The sequence below is a fragment of the Diplotaxodon limnothrissa genome, linkage group LG6 (assembly GCF_057381915.1).
Source record: "Diplotaxodon limnothrissa isolate DT_005_m linkage group LG6, D_limnothrissa_male_GT1.1, whole genome shotgun sequence".
NCBI classification, from domain to species: domain Eukaryota; kingdom Metazoa; phylum Chordata; class Actinopteri; order Cichliformes; family Cichlidae; genus Diplotaxodon; species Diplotaxodon limnothrissa.
Genome location: NC_140601.1, coordinates 36,385,261 through 36,403,211, shown reverse-complemented (window position 1 = coordinate 36,403,211; position 17,951 = coordinate 36,385,261). Strand labels below are relative to the sequence as shown.

The 17,951-nt window shown below is 41.0% G+C and overlaps 1 protein-coding gene across 1 annotated transcript; it reads left to right on the top strand.

Moving 5' to 3' along the window:
- Positions 1-4,379: 4,379 nt before the first annotated feature.
- On the top strand, positions 4,380-17,782 carry LOC146631125 (target of Myb1 membrane trafficking protein). Its single transcript, XM_085356361.1, has 15 exons — positions 4,380-4,536; positions 6,947-7,031; positions 8,400-8,478; positions 8,778-8,927; positions 9,755-9,889; positions 9,976-10,125; positions 10,271-10,387; positions 13,314-13,447; positions 13,530-13,572; positions 13,685-13,811; positions 15,849-15,915; positions 16,924-17,014; positions 17,103-17,162; positions 17,252-17,294; positions 17,381-17,782. The coding sequence occupies exons 1-15, from the start codon at positions 4,464-4,466 to the stop codon at positions 17,524-17,526; spliced, it is 1,500 nt and encodes a 499-aa protein (XP_085212487.1). The 5' UTR covers positions 4,380-4,463; the 3' UTR covers positions 17,527-17,782.
- The last annotated feature ends 169 nt before the right edge of the window (positions 17,783-17,951 follow it).

Here is a 17,951-nt window from a genome sequence, read left to right as displayed (position 1 = left end):
AGACTGACAGTCATAAAAATAAGTGAATGAATTTAATAAAGTTGTATTTCCTGTTTTACCTGTATTACCTGTTCATGGTGAGAGATTCATTAGATTAGGGCCATTTGCAGTTTTGGAGAAGTGGTCAAACCAGGCTTTTCTCACTGTATGTTAGAGGTTACGCACATATCCACTGCATGTAGATGGGGATTACAGTTAAAAAAGAATTTGCATCTTGGTCCTGTTTTGGACCACAGAGAGCTAATCCTGACGTGTTTTTTTTTTCCAAGTCAAGAAAACTTAAGCGAATGGTTTATAGAATAAATGGCGGAACTAGTGGATCTTTTTTTCCCGCTGTCTTTACTGGCCTGGTGTGTTCATGCATGCAAGGAATTTAGTGAGTGTGTAGACACAAACATGGCAATAAAGTTGAGAAAAGATGGAAGCAACCAAATTATTAATATTATAAGATTATGACACTTAGAAATATAGTCTTTAGTCTATGTCTACTAGTGACTTGATTTTTAAGCATATAGGACAAAAAGTTTCTGTATACAGACAGTGCAAAGATCTGAATGTCAAGGTAGCTTAAATAGCACAAACCAGTTTCCCCCTCAACCCCAACCCCCCCTTTAAATTATTGTGTGGTGTAAATAAGTTTTACTATGTGCTTAAGATATTCACCTTCAATTAACATTCTATTTAAAATAAATAATTAAGGTCAGTCTGAGGTTTGAGAAAACAAGTGCAGGTTGAATCTTCTCAGTTTTTCCACATTCAGCCAATTTAATTACAAAGACACATTACTGTATTAAATCAGAGAAACCTGTCAGCAAGTTCATTGGACGTTGGTGTAGGATAACTGGCCATGGCTGTGATGTTTATTAATGAGAAAGCTGTAAAACTGACGAGTCAGACATAGGGCTTGGATTAAATTGCACCTGCAACACAAAGCTCTCTATGGAAAAATACAGTGAAAGCGTAAAATGCACATGTGGCTTCTTTGCAACTTTTGCAATGTGCAAACCCATCCTGTGGGCTAAATTGAACTCTTTTGAGGGCAAGCTGTATTAGATGTGGCTTAAACATTAAATAGGTTGTAGGTAGTGCTTAAACACTGTGTTTAAACACTGCTCTGTTGGTATTAGGGGCCAAGAAACTATTGCCTACATCATTAAACCACCAAGGCAGGATGGAGCCATGCTTGCCATCCTATCATCTCAAAGAAGCCTGAACATTCTCCTTTGACATTTCTCAAGACATGTTTGCTCAGAAAAATTACAATTAAATACTTTGTTACTGTACTTTTACAGGTATCTGACTTTACTTGAGTATTTATTTTTCTGACAAGTTATTACTTGTCAGAAAGCGGAGCGCTGCTGACGTCGACTGAGAAAATTGTCAGGCGGTGGAAGGAATACTTCGAGGACCTCCTTAATCCCACTGACACGTCTTCCGAGGAGGAAGCAGAGTCTGGGGATGAGGGGAATGACCCGCCAATTTCCGGGGGCGAGGTCACTGAGGCAGTTAAACAACTCCTTGGTGGCAGAGCCCCTGGTGTTGATGAGGTCCGCCCCGAGTTCCTGAAGGCTCTGGACGTTGTAGGGCTGTCCTGGTTGACACGCCTCTGCAATGTTGCGTGGAGATCAGGGGCAGTACCTGTGGACTGGCAGACCGGGGTGGTGGTCCCCATCTTTAAGAAAGGGGACCGGAGGGTGTGTTCCAACTACAGGGGGATCACACTCCTCAGCCTCCCTGGGAAAGTCTATGCCAGGGTGCTGGAAAGGAGAGTTCGTCCGTTAGTCGAACCTCGGATACAGGAGGAACAATGCGGTTTTCGTCCTGGTCGCGGAACACTGGACCAGCTCTTTATCCTCTCCAGGATACTTGAGGGTGCATGGGAGTTTGCCCAACCAGTCTACATGTGTTTTGTGGACTTGGAGAAGGCATTCGACCGTGTCCCTCGGGGTGTCCTGTGGGAGGTGTTGCGGGAATGTGGGGTGTCTGGCCCATTGCTACGGGCCATTCGATCCCTATACAACCGTTGCAAGAGCTTGGTTCGCATTGCCGGCAATAAGTCGGACTCGTTCCCGGTGGGTGATGGGCTCCGCCAGGGCTGCCCTTTGTCTCCGGTTCTGTTCATAATTTTTATGGACAGGATTTCTAGGCGCAGCCAAGTGGCGGAGGGCTTTCGCTTTGGTGGCCTCAGAATCTCATCTCTGATTTTTGCAGATGATGTGGTTCTGTTGGCTTCATCGGGTGAGGGCCTCCAGCTCGCACTGGAACGGTTCGCAGCCGAGTGTGAAGCAGCGGGAATGAGGATCAGCACCTCCAAATCTGAGGCCATGGTTCTCAGCCGGAAAAGGGTGGAGTGCCCACTCCGGGTCGGGGATGAGTTCCTGCCCCAAGTGGAGGAGTTCAAGTATCTTGGGGTCTTGTTCGCGAGTGATGGGAGAAGGGAGCCGGAGATCGACAGACGGATTGGGGCTGCAGCTGCAGTAATGCGGACGCTGCACCGGTCTGTCGTGGTGAAGAGGGAGCTGAGTGTAAAAGCGAAGCTCTCAATTTACCGGTCGATCTACGTCCCTACCCTCACCTATGGCCACGAGCTGTGGGTAGTGACCGAAAGAACGAGATCGCGGATACAAGCGGCAGAAATGAGCTTCCTCCGAAGGGTGGCTGGCCTCTCCCTTAGAGATAGGGTGAGAAGTTCGGCCATCCGGGAGGGGCTCAGAGTAGAGCAGCTGCTGCTCCACATCGAAAGGAGCCAGCTGAGGTGGTTCGGGCATCTGACAAGGATGCCCCTGGGCGCCTCCTGGGTGAGGTGTTCCAGGCATGTCCCACCGGGAGGAGGCCCCGGGGCAGACCCAGGACACGCTGGAGAGATTATATCTCTCGGCTGGCCTGGGAACGCCTTGGTATTCCCCCGGATAAGCTGGAGGAGGTGGCTGGGGAGAGGGAGGTCTGGGCCTCTTTGCTTAGGCTGCTCCCCCCGCGACCCGGCCGCGGACAAAGCGGATGAGGATGGATGGATGGATGGATGGATGGTTATTACTTTTACTTCCTACATTTTAACACAAATGTCTGTGTTTTCTACGGCTCAACAAACATCAGCAAATATCACACAAACTTTTTATGGAGTTTGTCACACACTGTGTCTGCTTTCTAAATGTACAGCTGTTGTATTTCCCAGAATGAGAGATAAGGTCACTCAGAGAAGGGGAAAGATATAAGAAAGACAGGGTCGGAGAGGAAGAAAAGCAGTTATAGTTAAAGGTAATGTCTGCCCATTGGCATTTGATAAACTGGAAATTTAAAGCTTACATGTAATTTCTTAATTATTAATCAGGTATTGGGTGTGTATGTTATATTAGATATATATCATATCTGTTATTTTTGTTCACATTGTTAAACAAACTGTTAGTGACTAAGGTATACTAACTTAAGTATTTAAAGGTTGAATGAAAGTACTCTGCAGTTTAGTTCAGAATAAACAGATTAATAATAATAATAATAATACATTTTATTTGAGGGCGCCTTTCAGAAACCCAAGGTCACCTTCCAAAAAAAAAAACTTTTAATAATAGGAACAATAGTCATAAAATACATAAAATAAGTTAAAATTACAAAACAGAGCGTGACAACAGATAAAATCAGCATTAAAGCGAATAAGCCAGTTTAAACAGATGTGTTTTGAGCTGTGTCTTAAATACGGAGAGGGAGTCAATATTTCTTAGTGCAGGAGGAAGAGAGTTCCAGAGCCGAGGAGCAGAGCGACTGAAAGCTCTGTTCCCCATAGATTAGTTTGCTGTACTGTGGTAAATATGCAGTAAGTAACTGTGAATGGTTAATGTTGGTTTACATCAGTTGTAGCAGAAATAATTTTGAATTTAAGTTGACAATATTATGCTTAGATTCATTCTTCTACCAACTTTATATTGTCTAACATAAAGACAGAATAAACAGTACGCTTTCAGCAAAGGGAATGGAAATTAGCCAAGACAGCTTGTGAAATATTGGGTTACATTTTGTTGAAATCAGCTGTGTAAGTCCACAAAGAGCCTGAAACCTCAGAGCAGCACCAGCACATGTCAGCTGACCACAGCCAGTACACAAAGAAAATCTGCTGGAGCTCAAAAAAAGAAATGATTATATATATATATATATATATATATATATATATATATATATATATATATATATATATATATATATATATATATATATATATATACATACACGGATATCCGAACTTCTACTTAAATGATTAAAGTCTACACTTTTTCCTCACTTAGGAAAGTGTTTGAGGTGTGAAGAAGCTTCAGCCGTCGGTCTGTACGCTGATGCTGTTTCCTGGCTGCGTGCGTTTTCACGTGACCCCACGAGCGAGTGAGCCTCAGAGCCAGCGGCTGACACTTAAAGCAAAAGCTAACACAACAAGCAAACGTATTCACTTCGGCAGCGGACGCCTGTAATTTTCGAGGATGTTTTCACTCGGGGAGAAAATGGAGTTTCTCATAGGAAACCCATTTTCAACGCCGGTCGGACAGAGAATCGGTAAGCAGCTGCTTTTTAAAACCGCTCAGAGTGGTGTTCAAGTCGGTTCAGTTTGCTTCCATTTGTATATTTTCCGTTTTGCTTTTAAAAACTCCGCTAACACGTGACAGTGGCGACAAACCTGTTTACTTCCGGTTTTCGCATTTTATTCTATTTATTAATCAACTCCAAATTTGCCAGGAAAAATAAGATAGTTTTTACAGTCAATGACGCAGGAGAGGCGGGATTAATTCCCTTGATTCTTCCACGTGATTGGTCGATATAAATTGAGTGGCAATTCACTTGGCGAATCCGGAAGCCGCTTGGCGTTCCTTCTCACTTCCTTAATCACTGATGTGTTACAGTTTCACACTATGCCTAAGTGTCAACAAGTGTGTGCCGTCACACATCTTATGAAGCATCTGCCATTTGCTCGTAATGGCACTGGGATAGTTCTCTTTATCCAGCCACTAAAAGCTCCCACAATCCACTGCAAGTGCAGATGCCTGCAAAGATGTGTAACATCAGGACAGTCATCGGTATTAAGAAAATGTCACACACCCATCTCATGCCTTCCTTCCTCTTATCTCCTCCACTCACTTTCTCACATATAAATGTCAGCTACTTCTGAGGCAAATGAGAGCAGAATCAGCTGACAGTCACATGAAGTGGAAGGGAGCTGGGGAAAGAGAGTGGGAGGGAAGGGGTGAGGAGGGAAATGGAGTAAATGGGATCGGGGAGTGTGGGGAGTTTTGGAAAGGAATGAAGGAGATTTAGAGACTTATGAAGAGCCCGTGTAGGGTGGAGTGGGGAAAAAAAGCAGGCTTTGATTGCAAAATAGTTTGGAGGATGCAGGATTTTAGGGGAAACCTTTCTAATCAGCTCAATGCTACAAATAATGAGTTACTGAAACGTTTATCAAGAAAGTGTTATTATATTTTAAGTTTTTTGTTGGGTTAAAAAAGGGTGGGACCTTTTGGTAAAAGAATATGACCCATATTTAAAATTTTCTGTCAATTTATAGGAAAAATTACTTTAAAGAAAACACAACATTTTTTTTTTATCTTACCCTGGAATTTAAAGTGGTCGGTCTGTCAGACATTGTATTGCTTTGTAAGAACTATTCTTCACTTTTCATGTTTAATGCTGCACCTGCTTAGTCAACACACAAACAAACGCACAGCTCTCTCGTGTTTGCATCATTACATCCACTGATGAGGATGTTGTCAGTGGATGTAATGTCTTTTTTCAGGCTACTTTTGTGTATTGTGGTTAACCAGCTTTAATATGCATGCGGCAGCTGTTTACCTTAGAGTTAAATGAATTTATTTGAATTATAAACCCTGACGTTTAGCTATCTTATAATGGGTAGCTGGATGGGCGGATACGTATTTTGGCAAGACTCCTGCCCGTGTTGTAAAACTGACTGTCATGCATGTCTGACTTTTAAGAATCATGTGTAGCTCAACTACATTAATGAAGTCTAGTCAGGCAACATTACACTGAGGATTTTTATCTGAAAGCAGTTACATATTTTGAGGTTCTCACCAGTGTTGTCTTCGTTAACGGCTTGAGAAGGCAAAGAGTTAGAGAAGCATAACTAAATAAGCTGTCAGGGGTTATTTTTAAAACAGACAAAAAGTTCTCATATCTCTGTGCAGCTTTTAGCTGTGCTTTTTTTAGTGTTCTCATGAAGTTCCATATTTTATTCATTCTGTAACTATTACTGTCCTTAATGAATGGTACTAATCAGTAATTTTATGTGAACAGTGAATGGGATGTCTCTGTGGCATGCACATAGTGTCTCATGTAGGATTTTATCTGTCACATCTTCACCTTTTTGCCTTTTTTTCTACTAAAAGCTCCAAAACCAACTCAACCTAGTCAGCACTAAACAGCAGACAGACACACACTTGGTAATGACCTGGTAGACACAGAGGTATATTTAGCATGTGTATTTATGAAGTGTTAATAAGTGTGTTAATAAGGTATCAGTCTGCTTAAACGATATCGATTTTACTGTATGTTTCCCAAAACATAAAAAATCAGTTAACCCTGGTTTAATCTGTGCTGTTGCTATTTAATTCCTAGCATAATGAACACTACGGTATGCAAATGTGTAAACTGTTTCCCATTGTAACTGATCATTTTTTTAAACCCTCCTCGTGAAAGCAGAGCATAAAATGATCACATGGTGACCTTTCTTTTATAAATATAGACCATTGGTTCACATTTTTGTCTTTTGCATTATGATAAGTAGACCTTCAAGTCTGGTCTGTGAAACAGAAATATTGAACCCTTAAATGTGTTGTGTTATGTCGATGTCATGAAAGAAGGGGGAAGTCTTCTGTTTACTGTGATTTTCCAAATATTCCAATTTCAGTATTATCATATTAAATGTAGTTTGATCTCATTCCCTTACTTTTGACAGAGCAAGCGACCAATGGATCACTACAATCGGAAGACTGGGGGCTCAACATGGAGATCTGTGACATCATCAATGAGACAGACGAAGGGTAGGGATGATGTTATTTGTTGTGTTGGGGTATTTTTGGTCTGTCAGTGAAGCACACATGCAGGAAGAGACAACAGTTCTATTAATTCCTTATTTCTTGTTTTCTCTGCACAAGTCACATCGAAGTCAAACTTGTTATTACACATGCTCACTATATAACATTTTAGCTTTGTTTATAATAGTATTAGTAATAATAAATGACACAAACTAATAAAAAGTTTAAATTTGTTTTTTAATAACTTTAAGAGATAAATAGCTAAGGCAAGTTATGTAAGCATGTTTCCATGTTTTGCTTTTGCATCACTGTGTCACTTCCTTTATGGGTTTGTTGCTACTTTCAGTGCTGGTTGTCACCATTGACCTACTTACGTCTAACACTGTCTTCTAGTTAATTACGCATGTTTTCTGCTGAGAAAGCCTCTCTTGACACATGTTTTTCAGAAGGTTTCCTGTTGTAAGGGACTTTTTCCTCCCCACTGTCATGAGGTACTCACGGTGGATAGTTTAATTGTTGTATTATAGGCTCATTACCTTCCAATATCAAACACCTTAAGAAGACTGGGCCATAGAAATAAAATTAATGAAACGGAATTGAAAGTAGTTAATTCAGAAGAGACAGAACAGATTAATAGGGTTAAAAGTGTAGGTTACCTGTCCCAGTTAAGACAGTTATATTTTTTGTTTTGCTAGTTTTTACCCCTCAGCTGTAAAAGGCTAATGGGGTATTGTTGAGCTCATCCCAGCTGCCATGTGGCATGAGGCGGGGCACACCCAAAACATGTTTTAAAGCTTTTGTGAGATTTTAAAGGAGGAAAGATTTTAACATTTTATGTTGTCAGTGTTAAAGGTTTTTGTCACTGCATAAATACTTGTGGTAGCAGATAGTAGGAAAAAAAATCAATTTTCACCATGCCAATGGAAGTACACACTTCAATTAATATAAGTGCGACTGAACTGAAGATTTACAATTTACAGATTAAAAAATTAGCTAACAGATATGACCATGAAACTGTGAAATTATGCATAAATATGCAAATAATTTTCAAACATGTACTTATTTCATATATTTAGTTATTTGTCCACTATAAATAACTATATATATAGTTATGTCCACTAGATAAACTGTGGAGAAGTAAACACTAGCATGTGCATTTTCTTTGCACTCATGTTGAAAAAACAGGTTAAAGCAGCAAAAGAAAATATCTAAATTCTCCATTACAAAATAAGTTGTTATATATAGTTTTGCCAGAGAAAACCCATTTTAAATTTAATAATCTACAGTCTTTTGTTAATGACTTATGTTGCATATTTAAATTTTTAAACTTTAGTATGGATAAGTAAACAAACATCATGTGATGCTTTTCCCCAGGCCGAGAGATGCAGTTAAAGCCATTAAGAAGAGAATAGTAGGAAACAAGAACTTCAGAGAGATTATGTTTGCTCTCACTGTGAGTAATTGTCTGTCAAAGATTGTATGTTTTTCTTTTTGTGTTATTTGTTCTGTCATGGCCTGTCAGATGTGAGAGGAATATTTTGCAGGTCAAAATGATCTTTGTCCTGGTTGGCTGTTATCCAAGAGGAGATGATTTCTGTGTTTACTTGTGCAAGTAGCTCAGTTAACTCGGGTCTTAGTTAACCCATTGACGTCATGCTAGAGAGAGATAGATTTTCATTTTGGTGCAGCTAAAATCACTTTTTTTTTTTTATATGTTACGTGTTGTGTTGATTTTTTCTCACTCTCATATAGGTTCTGGAGACGTGTGTGAAGAACTGTGGCCATCGTTTCCACGTTTTGGTTGCCTCACAGGAGTTTGTTGAGGGGGTTTTGGTTCGTTCTATTCTGCCCAAAAATAACCCACCCACTATCCTCCATGACAGGGTCCTCAGCCTCATACAGGTATGTACATGACCGAGTGTTTGTGCACAAGTGCAGTGGTGTCAAACCCTACAGCCTGAGGGGCAGAATCGGCCCAGCAAAGACTCAAATCCGGCCTGCTGGATGGCTTTGGAAAATTTAAAGGAGGGCATCAATTTTTTTGACTTTTTTTGAAGCTTTACAACCCCAACACCCCCACAACCACTTATACTACACCAAAGTATTTAATCAGAATCAGGATATTTTAATAATCCCAACAGACTGAACTAATTAAATAATACAATATATTGCAAAGTTTAAAAATTTAAGGAATAGCACTATTATATACAAATCGCTCAATTATAAAGATATTACAGAGGATATTACTCAAGATCAAAATAGGCTGTATGTGGTCCTCCATGTAAAATGAGTTTGACATCCTGGCACTAGAGCTTTAGCTTAAGATGATTTGTATAAAAAAAAATCAATTGCCACTGTTTAATTTATTAGTCAATTCAAATTAGACAACCTAACAGAATCGCTTTTTTAATTTACATTGTGAGGCTGGAATCAGTCTCACAGACTCTGTTATGTCTATGGAAATGTGTAACAGTGTTATTTTTAATGCTCACAATCCAGGTGTCTACATTGATATGTACATTCCTCTGCTACATGGTCAGAGTTCTTGTGGGTAATCATAAACAAAGACCGCTAACATTAACATAGTCTCAGGCTTAGAAATGCTCTAGGACAGTACACTTCTGTTCTCTGCATGTTGCCTTTTATGTGTCGTTCTATGTGCCACTGGATGCAGATTTAGGGGTCAGTCATCTCTTTACAATCTGTTACATGCTCTCTTTCATCTTCAGTCATGGGCTGATGCATTTCGAAGCTCTTCCTCCCTGGTGGGGGTGGTACATGTATACGATGACCTAAGAAGACGAGGTCTGGAGTTCCCCATGACAGACCTGGATGCTCTGTCCCCCATCCACACACCAAATAGGGTGAGACTATCTTCCAGTGAAAAAACAAAAGACCACTTGAATGTTTGGATAGTTATTGTACCGTACCTCTCTGACAAATCTTGCAGAGCACCCCAGAAAATGGAACCGCTGAGATGCCCCCTGTCACTGCTCCTACAAATGAGTCACAACTGGAAGCTGCTTCAAGTATTTCCAGTCAGAATACATCACCTTCATTTCAGCCCAGTGAAGGACCAGTCTCACTTACTGCAGAACAGGTTCCACTGACCAAAAATACCTCTCATTGTATATAGACTGTTTCTGTATCTGAAAATGGCTTATCTTATTTTCATGTAACATTAATGCATCACTGTGGCCTTTCTAGCAGTGTTTGACTGCTTTTTGTATTTTTCTCTAATCTAGGAGCAGAAGCTGCGAAGTGAGCTCGATTTGGTGAGAGGAAATCTCAAAGTGATGTCTGAAATGCTAAATGAGCTACTCCCTGGACAAAGCCAGCCAGATGATACACAGCTGCTACAGGTCTGTGTGTGTGTGTGTGTGTGTGTGTGTGTGTGTGTGTGTGTGTGTGTGTGTGTGTGTGTGTGTGTGTGTGTGTGTGTGTGTGTGTGTGTGTGTGTGTGTCAGAAGTGCCTTTAGGAGCTGTGGACTGTGAATATAGTGTATTTGCTGTTGCCAGTTTAAGGACCTAAATTGTGTTCTAAAATCAATGCACCATATAGTTTCCTTACAATGTTCTATTGTTGTACATTTGTGGTATTTCATCCATCCATTTATTTTCAGCCACTTATCCAAAGTCGAATTGCAGTGTCAAAAAGCTAAGAAGGAAATTGCAAAATATCCTATTCCTTAGGAACATTTTCTAATCCCTGCTGGGAATAAGTTCTCAGTCTGCACTACCTGGGTGAGACTGAAAAGCCTCTAAAGGAGAGTGTTCAGGAAGCAGCCTTATCATATGCTGAACCACACAATTCCTTTTTGACACAAAGAATTGTCACCTTAATGTGGTTGAGGGGTTTCTCTGCTACTGTGATCCTAGGAGCATAACTTCTGAGCTCCACCACTTTAACGTTGTAATGATGTATGCTTTATTGATTCCTGTGGGGAAATTCCTCTCTGTGTTTAACCCATTCACTCAGTGAAGCAGTGGGCAGCCACCAATCTAGCACTCGGGGAGCAGTGTGTAGGGACAGTACCTTGCTCGGGGGTACCTCGGGGAATCCAAACCCCCGACCTTCCGATCATGGGGCCACCACTCTACCTACTGAGCTATCACTTTGGCCACTCCTTGAGCCAAATTGGATGGGAAGCTTACTGCTGAGTGTCCAGTGGCCTAGCCTTAAGCCGTGGGGCCCAGCCATTCACAGCTCAAATGGGCCCACAGAGATTGGCTTTGAGGTTGGATGCATTTTGAAATGTGTGGGGGACAAAGGCATGGACCTGGGCACCATGACCCCCGCATTATAGACTCTGGTGATATTGCTAATTGCTGAAAGGCAGTTGCACTAGAGAGATTAGATTAGATAGAACTTTATTAATCCCTCGGGTGGGTTCCTCTGGGAAATTCGATTTCCAAAAAAGCACAGCACCGACAGAAGTTAAAGAGTTATACACACACACATATATATAAATACAGAGACAATATAAATAAAATATACGAAGGGGATAAATAGAATAAATAGGAATAAAAATAAAAATACAAGTGAATTGCACATTTCAAGTATTGAGTCTATTGCACCGTTGACTATTTACAAAAAGTATTGCACAAAAGGTATTGCACAGTGAGGTGAAGAGGCACTACAGCTTAGTTGTTCCCCCCTCCTTTGTCCTCCTGTTTCCCCTCCCTCTCCCCTCCAGAGAGGAGTTAAACAGTCTGATGGCGTGTGGGACAAAGGAGTTTTTAAGTCTGTTAGTTCTTGTCTTTGGGAGAAGCAACCTGTCACTGAACAGACTCTTCTGGTTGTTAATGGCCGTGTGCAGAGGATGCCCGGCATTGTTCATAATGTCCATCAGTTTCTTTAATGTCCTTTTCTCTGCCACTGTCACCAGAGTGTCCAGCTTCATGCCGACCACAGAGCTAGCCCTCCTGATCAGTTTCTCCAGCCTGGATGAGTCCTTCTTTGCTGTGCTGCTCCCCCAGCACACCACAGCATAGAAAAGTACTCCAGCAACCACCGACTGGTAAAACATCCTCAGGAGCTTCCTGCAGATGTTAAAAGACCTCAGCCTCCTGAGGAAGTACAGTCGGCTTTGGGCTTTTTTATACAGGTGCTCTGTGTTGCATGACCAGTCCAGTTTATTGTCCACCCACAGCCCGAGGTACTTGTACTTGTTGACCACCTCCACCTCCTCCCCCTCTATCTGAACCGGCAGTGGACCTGCTCTAGACTTCCCGAAGTCCACAACCAGTTCCTTAGTCTTTGAGGTGTTGAGTTGCAGGTGGTTTGTGTGATTCCATGCGACAAAGTTCCTCACCAGACTTCTGTACTCCTCTTCCTGATCATCCCAGATACACCCCATGATGGCTGTGTCGTCTGCAAACTTCTGAATATGGCATAATTCAGAGTTGTAGCAGAAGTCAGAGGTGTACAGGGTGAAGAGAAGAGGGGACAGCACAGTTCCCTGTGGTGCTCCTGTGCTGCTGACCACAGTGTCAGACGTGATGTCCTTCAGCCTGACGTACTGTGGTCTGTCGGTGAGGTAGTCGGAGATCCAAGCCACCAGGCAGGGGTCCACCTCCATCCTGTTCAGTTTTTCTTGAAGCATACAGGGCCGGATGGTATTAAAGGCACTGGAAAAGTCAAGAAACAGGATCCTGACCGTGCCTACTCAAAAGCTTATGGTGATGATGAACTGGGTGTTCCTCCAAGAGGCAGTCAAGTGTGTGTTGAGTGGCCGGGGAGGTGTTGGAGAGCCCCACTTTTATGCCCCTTTTCTACATTTACTTTTAGGTCACAGATAACAGTATCCACATTTCAATCAGTCCTGTCCACTGTAAGACATTATTTGTGAAAAAAGACAAACATAAAATGTTTTTGTATATTATTTCACATAGTTTAGTTTCTGTTGTGACGAGACCACATTAGATTACCAACACTGACTGAAAGGTTTCAGAGGTGTTTCAGGTTTTAGAGTGATTGTTTTCCATTCTTTAACGTCACCAGTCTGAATCTAAATTAATGTTTAGCTTTATTATTTTGTTTTTACTGAAGTGCACGTTTGCTTTGATGTCTCATGCCGCCTGTAAAACCGTTGCCTTTAGTGTTATCTAAGTTTAGAGCATGACTCGTGTTGTTGTCAATGGATTAAAATCAGGATGAAAACAAAACATGAAAGTAATTTTTGATGTAGCAGAATAATACCAATGACTGAAAATTATCTATTTAAAATCACTCTGTCATTTGGGGACAAAATAATTAGATTTTTCTTTCCTCCTCTGTCCAAGCAGCAGCTTTTCTCTGTCTGTAAGAGCATGCAGACTCGGGTGGTGGAGCTCATCCCTCAGCTGCTGGATGAAGGATTTATTGAAGAGCTGCTCGTGGTCAATGATGACCTCAACAACGCCTTCATTCGCTATGAGAGGTGCATGTTTCAGATTTTATTTGTAAGGCAGTGTTGAGATGCAACCACAGTGTGCTCAAAAGTGTGCTGCATTGTTTTTTAGGTTTGACAGATTGAACAAGGCACAGATTGCTAATACACAACAGGTAAAAGATCCTCTTGTTTAATTTTCTTTAACATGACGCGTGCTGCACCGTGTGTCTGAAAATAGTAAACTGTCATTTAAGCAATGAGTATAAGCTCTCACCCACTTTTCAGAGCTCTTCAACAAACCTTATCAACCTCAGTTCTGAGCCTTCCACTGTCAGACAACCAGCTGTCATTTCAACAACCAGCCAACCAGCCGCCAGCACCAGTACCAATCAGCAGCAATCAGCCAATCACAGTCAGTAAACTTTGAGTAACTTTGAGCTTCTTTACGGTTCAGTTCAAAAAACACTGTCTTTTCCTCATCACGTTTCTTTGAAGTTGTTGGGAAAACAACCACTTAGAAAATGGGAACTATGATACTTAGTCAAAGGAGCTTGCAAAGAAAAGCGTCTGGACTTCTTTAAGTTGCTTGAAGACTCTGATTACATTCACACATTTAGGCGCTTCTGACATAGTGAAACTACAATTCAAAAAAGGGCATTTTGGTTACTTTTCCCTGTATGTTTTTACAAAAACAACCAGTGACAAATGTGACTTCGTTACCAAAGTTTGAATTTTAAAGAAAAGGGAGTAAATTGAGTTTAAAGTGAAATCAAATGGTTCTCACACTAGTTGCTGATCTTATTCATATATCACTTCTCTTTCTGCTGGAGAGATGTTCCAGTATAACCCTTGTTTTACTGAGGCTTCCTGTGACTGAAGTCAATTTAATTAATTATCAATCTAAAGACTAGAAATACAGCAATGGACATCTGTCTGTGTAGTTTCTTAGACGTCCAGGTCATGGCATTCCCAGGAGCTTGGAACAAAAGCAACTGGACTTTTTAAAAAAACTGTAAAGATGTTTCACCTCTCATCCAAGACGCTTCTTCAGTAATAAAACTGAGGTGGAGGTGGAGAGTCCCAGGTATTGATATCCTAGTTGGGGTTGTCCCGTAGGAGGGTCGTTAACCCACTATCAATCATTATCACATGAACCAAGGTGTGAAAAAAGGCGTGGGTCATTATCACCGGAGGTTTCGGGTGAAACCATTGTGAGACGTTGCCTTACGCTATCATGTGGTCTATTGACGTCACCTGACACAAGACGTGCATGGAAGTTGAGCCATCTGGGAAGGGATTTCATGATTTCATTGTAAGTGGATGACAGTTGGTGTCATAAACCACCCCATGCTCGTTCACAGTGGACATAGAGGGCGTCTTTTGCTCCTCTTTCAAACCATCTGTCTTCTTGGTCCAAATGTAAACATTGGCATCTTTGAAAAAGTGACCTTTATCCTTTAGATGCAGATGTACAGCTGAGCCTTGTCTTGTTGAGATAGCTCCTCTATGTTTCTATCCACTGAGTTGATGTGAAAAGTGAAGGGTTGGAGTAGGTGAAAGGTGGAACCTCTTTATGAAACTTAAAGTACTCCAGATGTTTTTTCCCCAAGCTCAGAAGAAAGCAATGAACATAATTAATGCAAACTAAAATATTGCAAATCTGAAAATCCCTGTGATCATGATTACAATTAGTTTTAGGATCTTAATTCAAAGAGCTTCCTTTTAAATAGTGTATATAAATTTGTGTTCCTTAGGCAAGGCGTTAACTTCATAAGAAGCAGATCTTACTTCCTGTGGGTTAAACAAAGCCTGTTGGTGAAGTTTCATAACATATCATCAGGTTGTGATATGAAATGATAAACATCCTAACAATGAACACTTACATAATATTCTGCATAATAATCTGCATTGTTATTGTTTTGGGGAACTGTTGGATAGTGTGTCGCTGAAAGAATTTTGGGAGAGCATTATCTCCTTTCCTTTCATAAAGAAAAGGAGATAATATTGAATAGAAGTAATACAGGAAGTGCTGAATCACCTTTTTTAGTGTTTACAGTTTCCGAGCAGATCTTTTAATAGCAGCTCTATAGAAGCCTCTGGGTAATTGTGCTCCTTGAGCAAAATTGATTATTCAGCCGTAGCATTTGTCTTATGATTGGTAAAAACAGGATGCTGTGGCTGAACGTCACAAGGGAATGTTTAAAAATGCATAAGCTCCATGTTGACCGGTGTCACCTCATGTGATGAATGGCAACAACAATGGTTATAGGAACTTCTCTTCTGTAACTGCTGTAACTTCTATGCTACTTCTGCTTAACATTTTAAATATATGTTTTTGAAAACATGGTCAAATTTAATACAATTTTGTTTTTCTCTAAAGTTATACCACAATTTTAATTAACAGCAATTAGATAACAAAGTAAATAAAATGAGGACTTCTGCATTGCAGATGAAGAGGAGGAATTTGACATGTTTGCGCAAACCAGAGGCAGCTCTCTGGCTGACCAGAGGAAAAGGTGAGTGTTACTTACTTATGATGGATATAAATGATATCATCTATGCGTTTTATATGTTAGGGATCTGCATGCCACTGATAACAAGTCGATTTATTAATGTTCTAGATAATGAATCACATTTATACTTATCAAAACAATACCTTAAGGCCCTGACAATTACAATCTTCCTATCAGAGCTGTGTTTCATTTCTTAACATTAAGCTAAGTTTTGAATTTTGGACAGTTGTAAGCAAATACGCTTTATTAGAAACACAGAGCCTTTAACAAAGACCTTTCCAATAAGAAATCCAAGCGACCTTGTCATCACCATTTATATTTAACAACTAGTAAATGATTTAGAGCAGCAGTCCCCAACCTTTTTTGCACCACGGACCAGTTTAATGTCACACAATATCTTCATGGACCAGCCTTCAAGGTGTCGCGGATAAATACAACAAAATAAAATGATACGAGCAAGACAAAAACTCTGGGGTGACGTGGGCCACAAGTGGCCCCTGGGCCGCGAGTTTGAAACCCTTGACTTAGAGCAGGGGTGGGCAACTCCAGGCCTGGAGGGCAGGTGTCCTGCAGGTTTTAGATGTGTCCTTGATCCAGGACAGCTGATTCAAATGGCTAAATGACCTCCTCAACATGTCTCGCAGTTCTCCAGAAGCCTGGTAATGGACTAATCATTTGATTCAGGTGTGCTGACCCAGAGTGATATCTAAAACCTGCAGGACACCGGCCCTCGAGGCCTGGAATTGCCCATCCCTGACTTAGAGGAACCCATCTGGTACCAACAGCCATGCATTGCTTAAAGTCACTTAACTCCCCTTTCTCCACTGTTCTGATGCTTGGTTTGAACTTCAGCCTACTTGTCTACGCGCGTAAATGCAGTGAGTTGCTGCTCTGTGATTGGCTGATTAGACATTTACAATAACGAGCAGTTGAACAGGTGTACCTAACAAAGTGTCTGAGTGTTTTTATGTGCTGTATATGCCTGATCTGTGTGTGGTTGTGTGTGTTCAGTGTTAGGTATGAAGATCCAGGAACTGTAGAGGGCCTGGCTGGAGCTCTTGATACCAGGCTGCAGGTCACAGGAGGAGGGAGTACAGCAACAGTAAGATGCAGCTGGATTTTGTTTGGAGTAATATCCCTGTTTTAATATTACGAATAAATAAAACTCAGGGTCATTTAATTTCTTTTAGATTCCGCCAGCGACAAACTCTATGCAGAATGATATTGACAAATGGTTATCTTCTGATGTGGTAAGAGAACACATGTGTGTGAATAGATAGATAGATAGATCAGGGTGATAATAGCATGACATAATCTTTATTCTTTGTCTACGAAAAAGCCGGAAGAGCAGTCTTCAGTTTGCGAGGGAGTTTCCAGTGAAGGTATGTCTGGTCCTGTCGCTTCTTTTGAGTAATGATAATATTTTCAGACACACACAAATATTAAATTATACGTGTCACCATTTCAGAGTTTGATAAGTTCCTGGAGGATCGGGCGAAGGCGGCAGACTACAGCAGCCAGACGATTCTCAATGTGCCATCTTCCACACCCAGACGGCCACCACAATCTAGCCAGCAACAGGATAGCACACATGATCATCTGTTCTCACTCTGAGTGTGTGAATAAGCAAGACGACAGGATGGAGGTCAACACAGGAGTATCACAAACTGAAATATGGTTACATTCACACGTATAGTGTGCCAGGTCGGGTTTTTTCTAAAGGACACACACACACACACACACACACACACACACACACACACACACACACACACACACACACACACACACAGATGGAACCTGACACTACAGAACTGCTAATCAATCAGCTTGTTTCATAAATGCTGTATTTCTCTGTTAATTCTGCTGTTTGTTATCTGTATGTGCGTATATACAATTTTATGTGACTGTATTTATATGTAAGATTATAACATGGGAGTAAACTGGATGTTTAGTATGATGCAGAAAATATACTTGATATTACACCAAATGTGCCTTTGATCCACAATGCTGATTTTGTGTAGATGAAAATAAATGGG

Coding starts and splice junctions, on each gene's coding strand:
- LOC146631125 (XM_085356361.1), top strand. CDS start 4,464: ATGTTTTCACTCGGGGAGAAAATGGAGTTTCTCATAGGAAACCCATTT. Junction 4,537..6,946: donor GCCGGTCGGACAGAGAATCG/GTAAGCAGCTGC, acceptor TACTTTTGACAG/AGCAAGCGACCAATGGATCA. Junction 8,928..9,754: donor GGGTCCTCAGCCTCATACAG/GTATGTACATGA, acceptor TTTCATCTTCAG/TCATGGGCTGATGCATTTCG.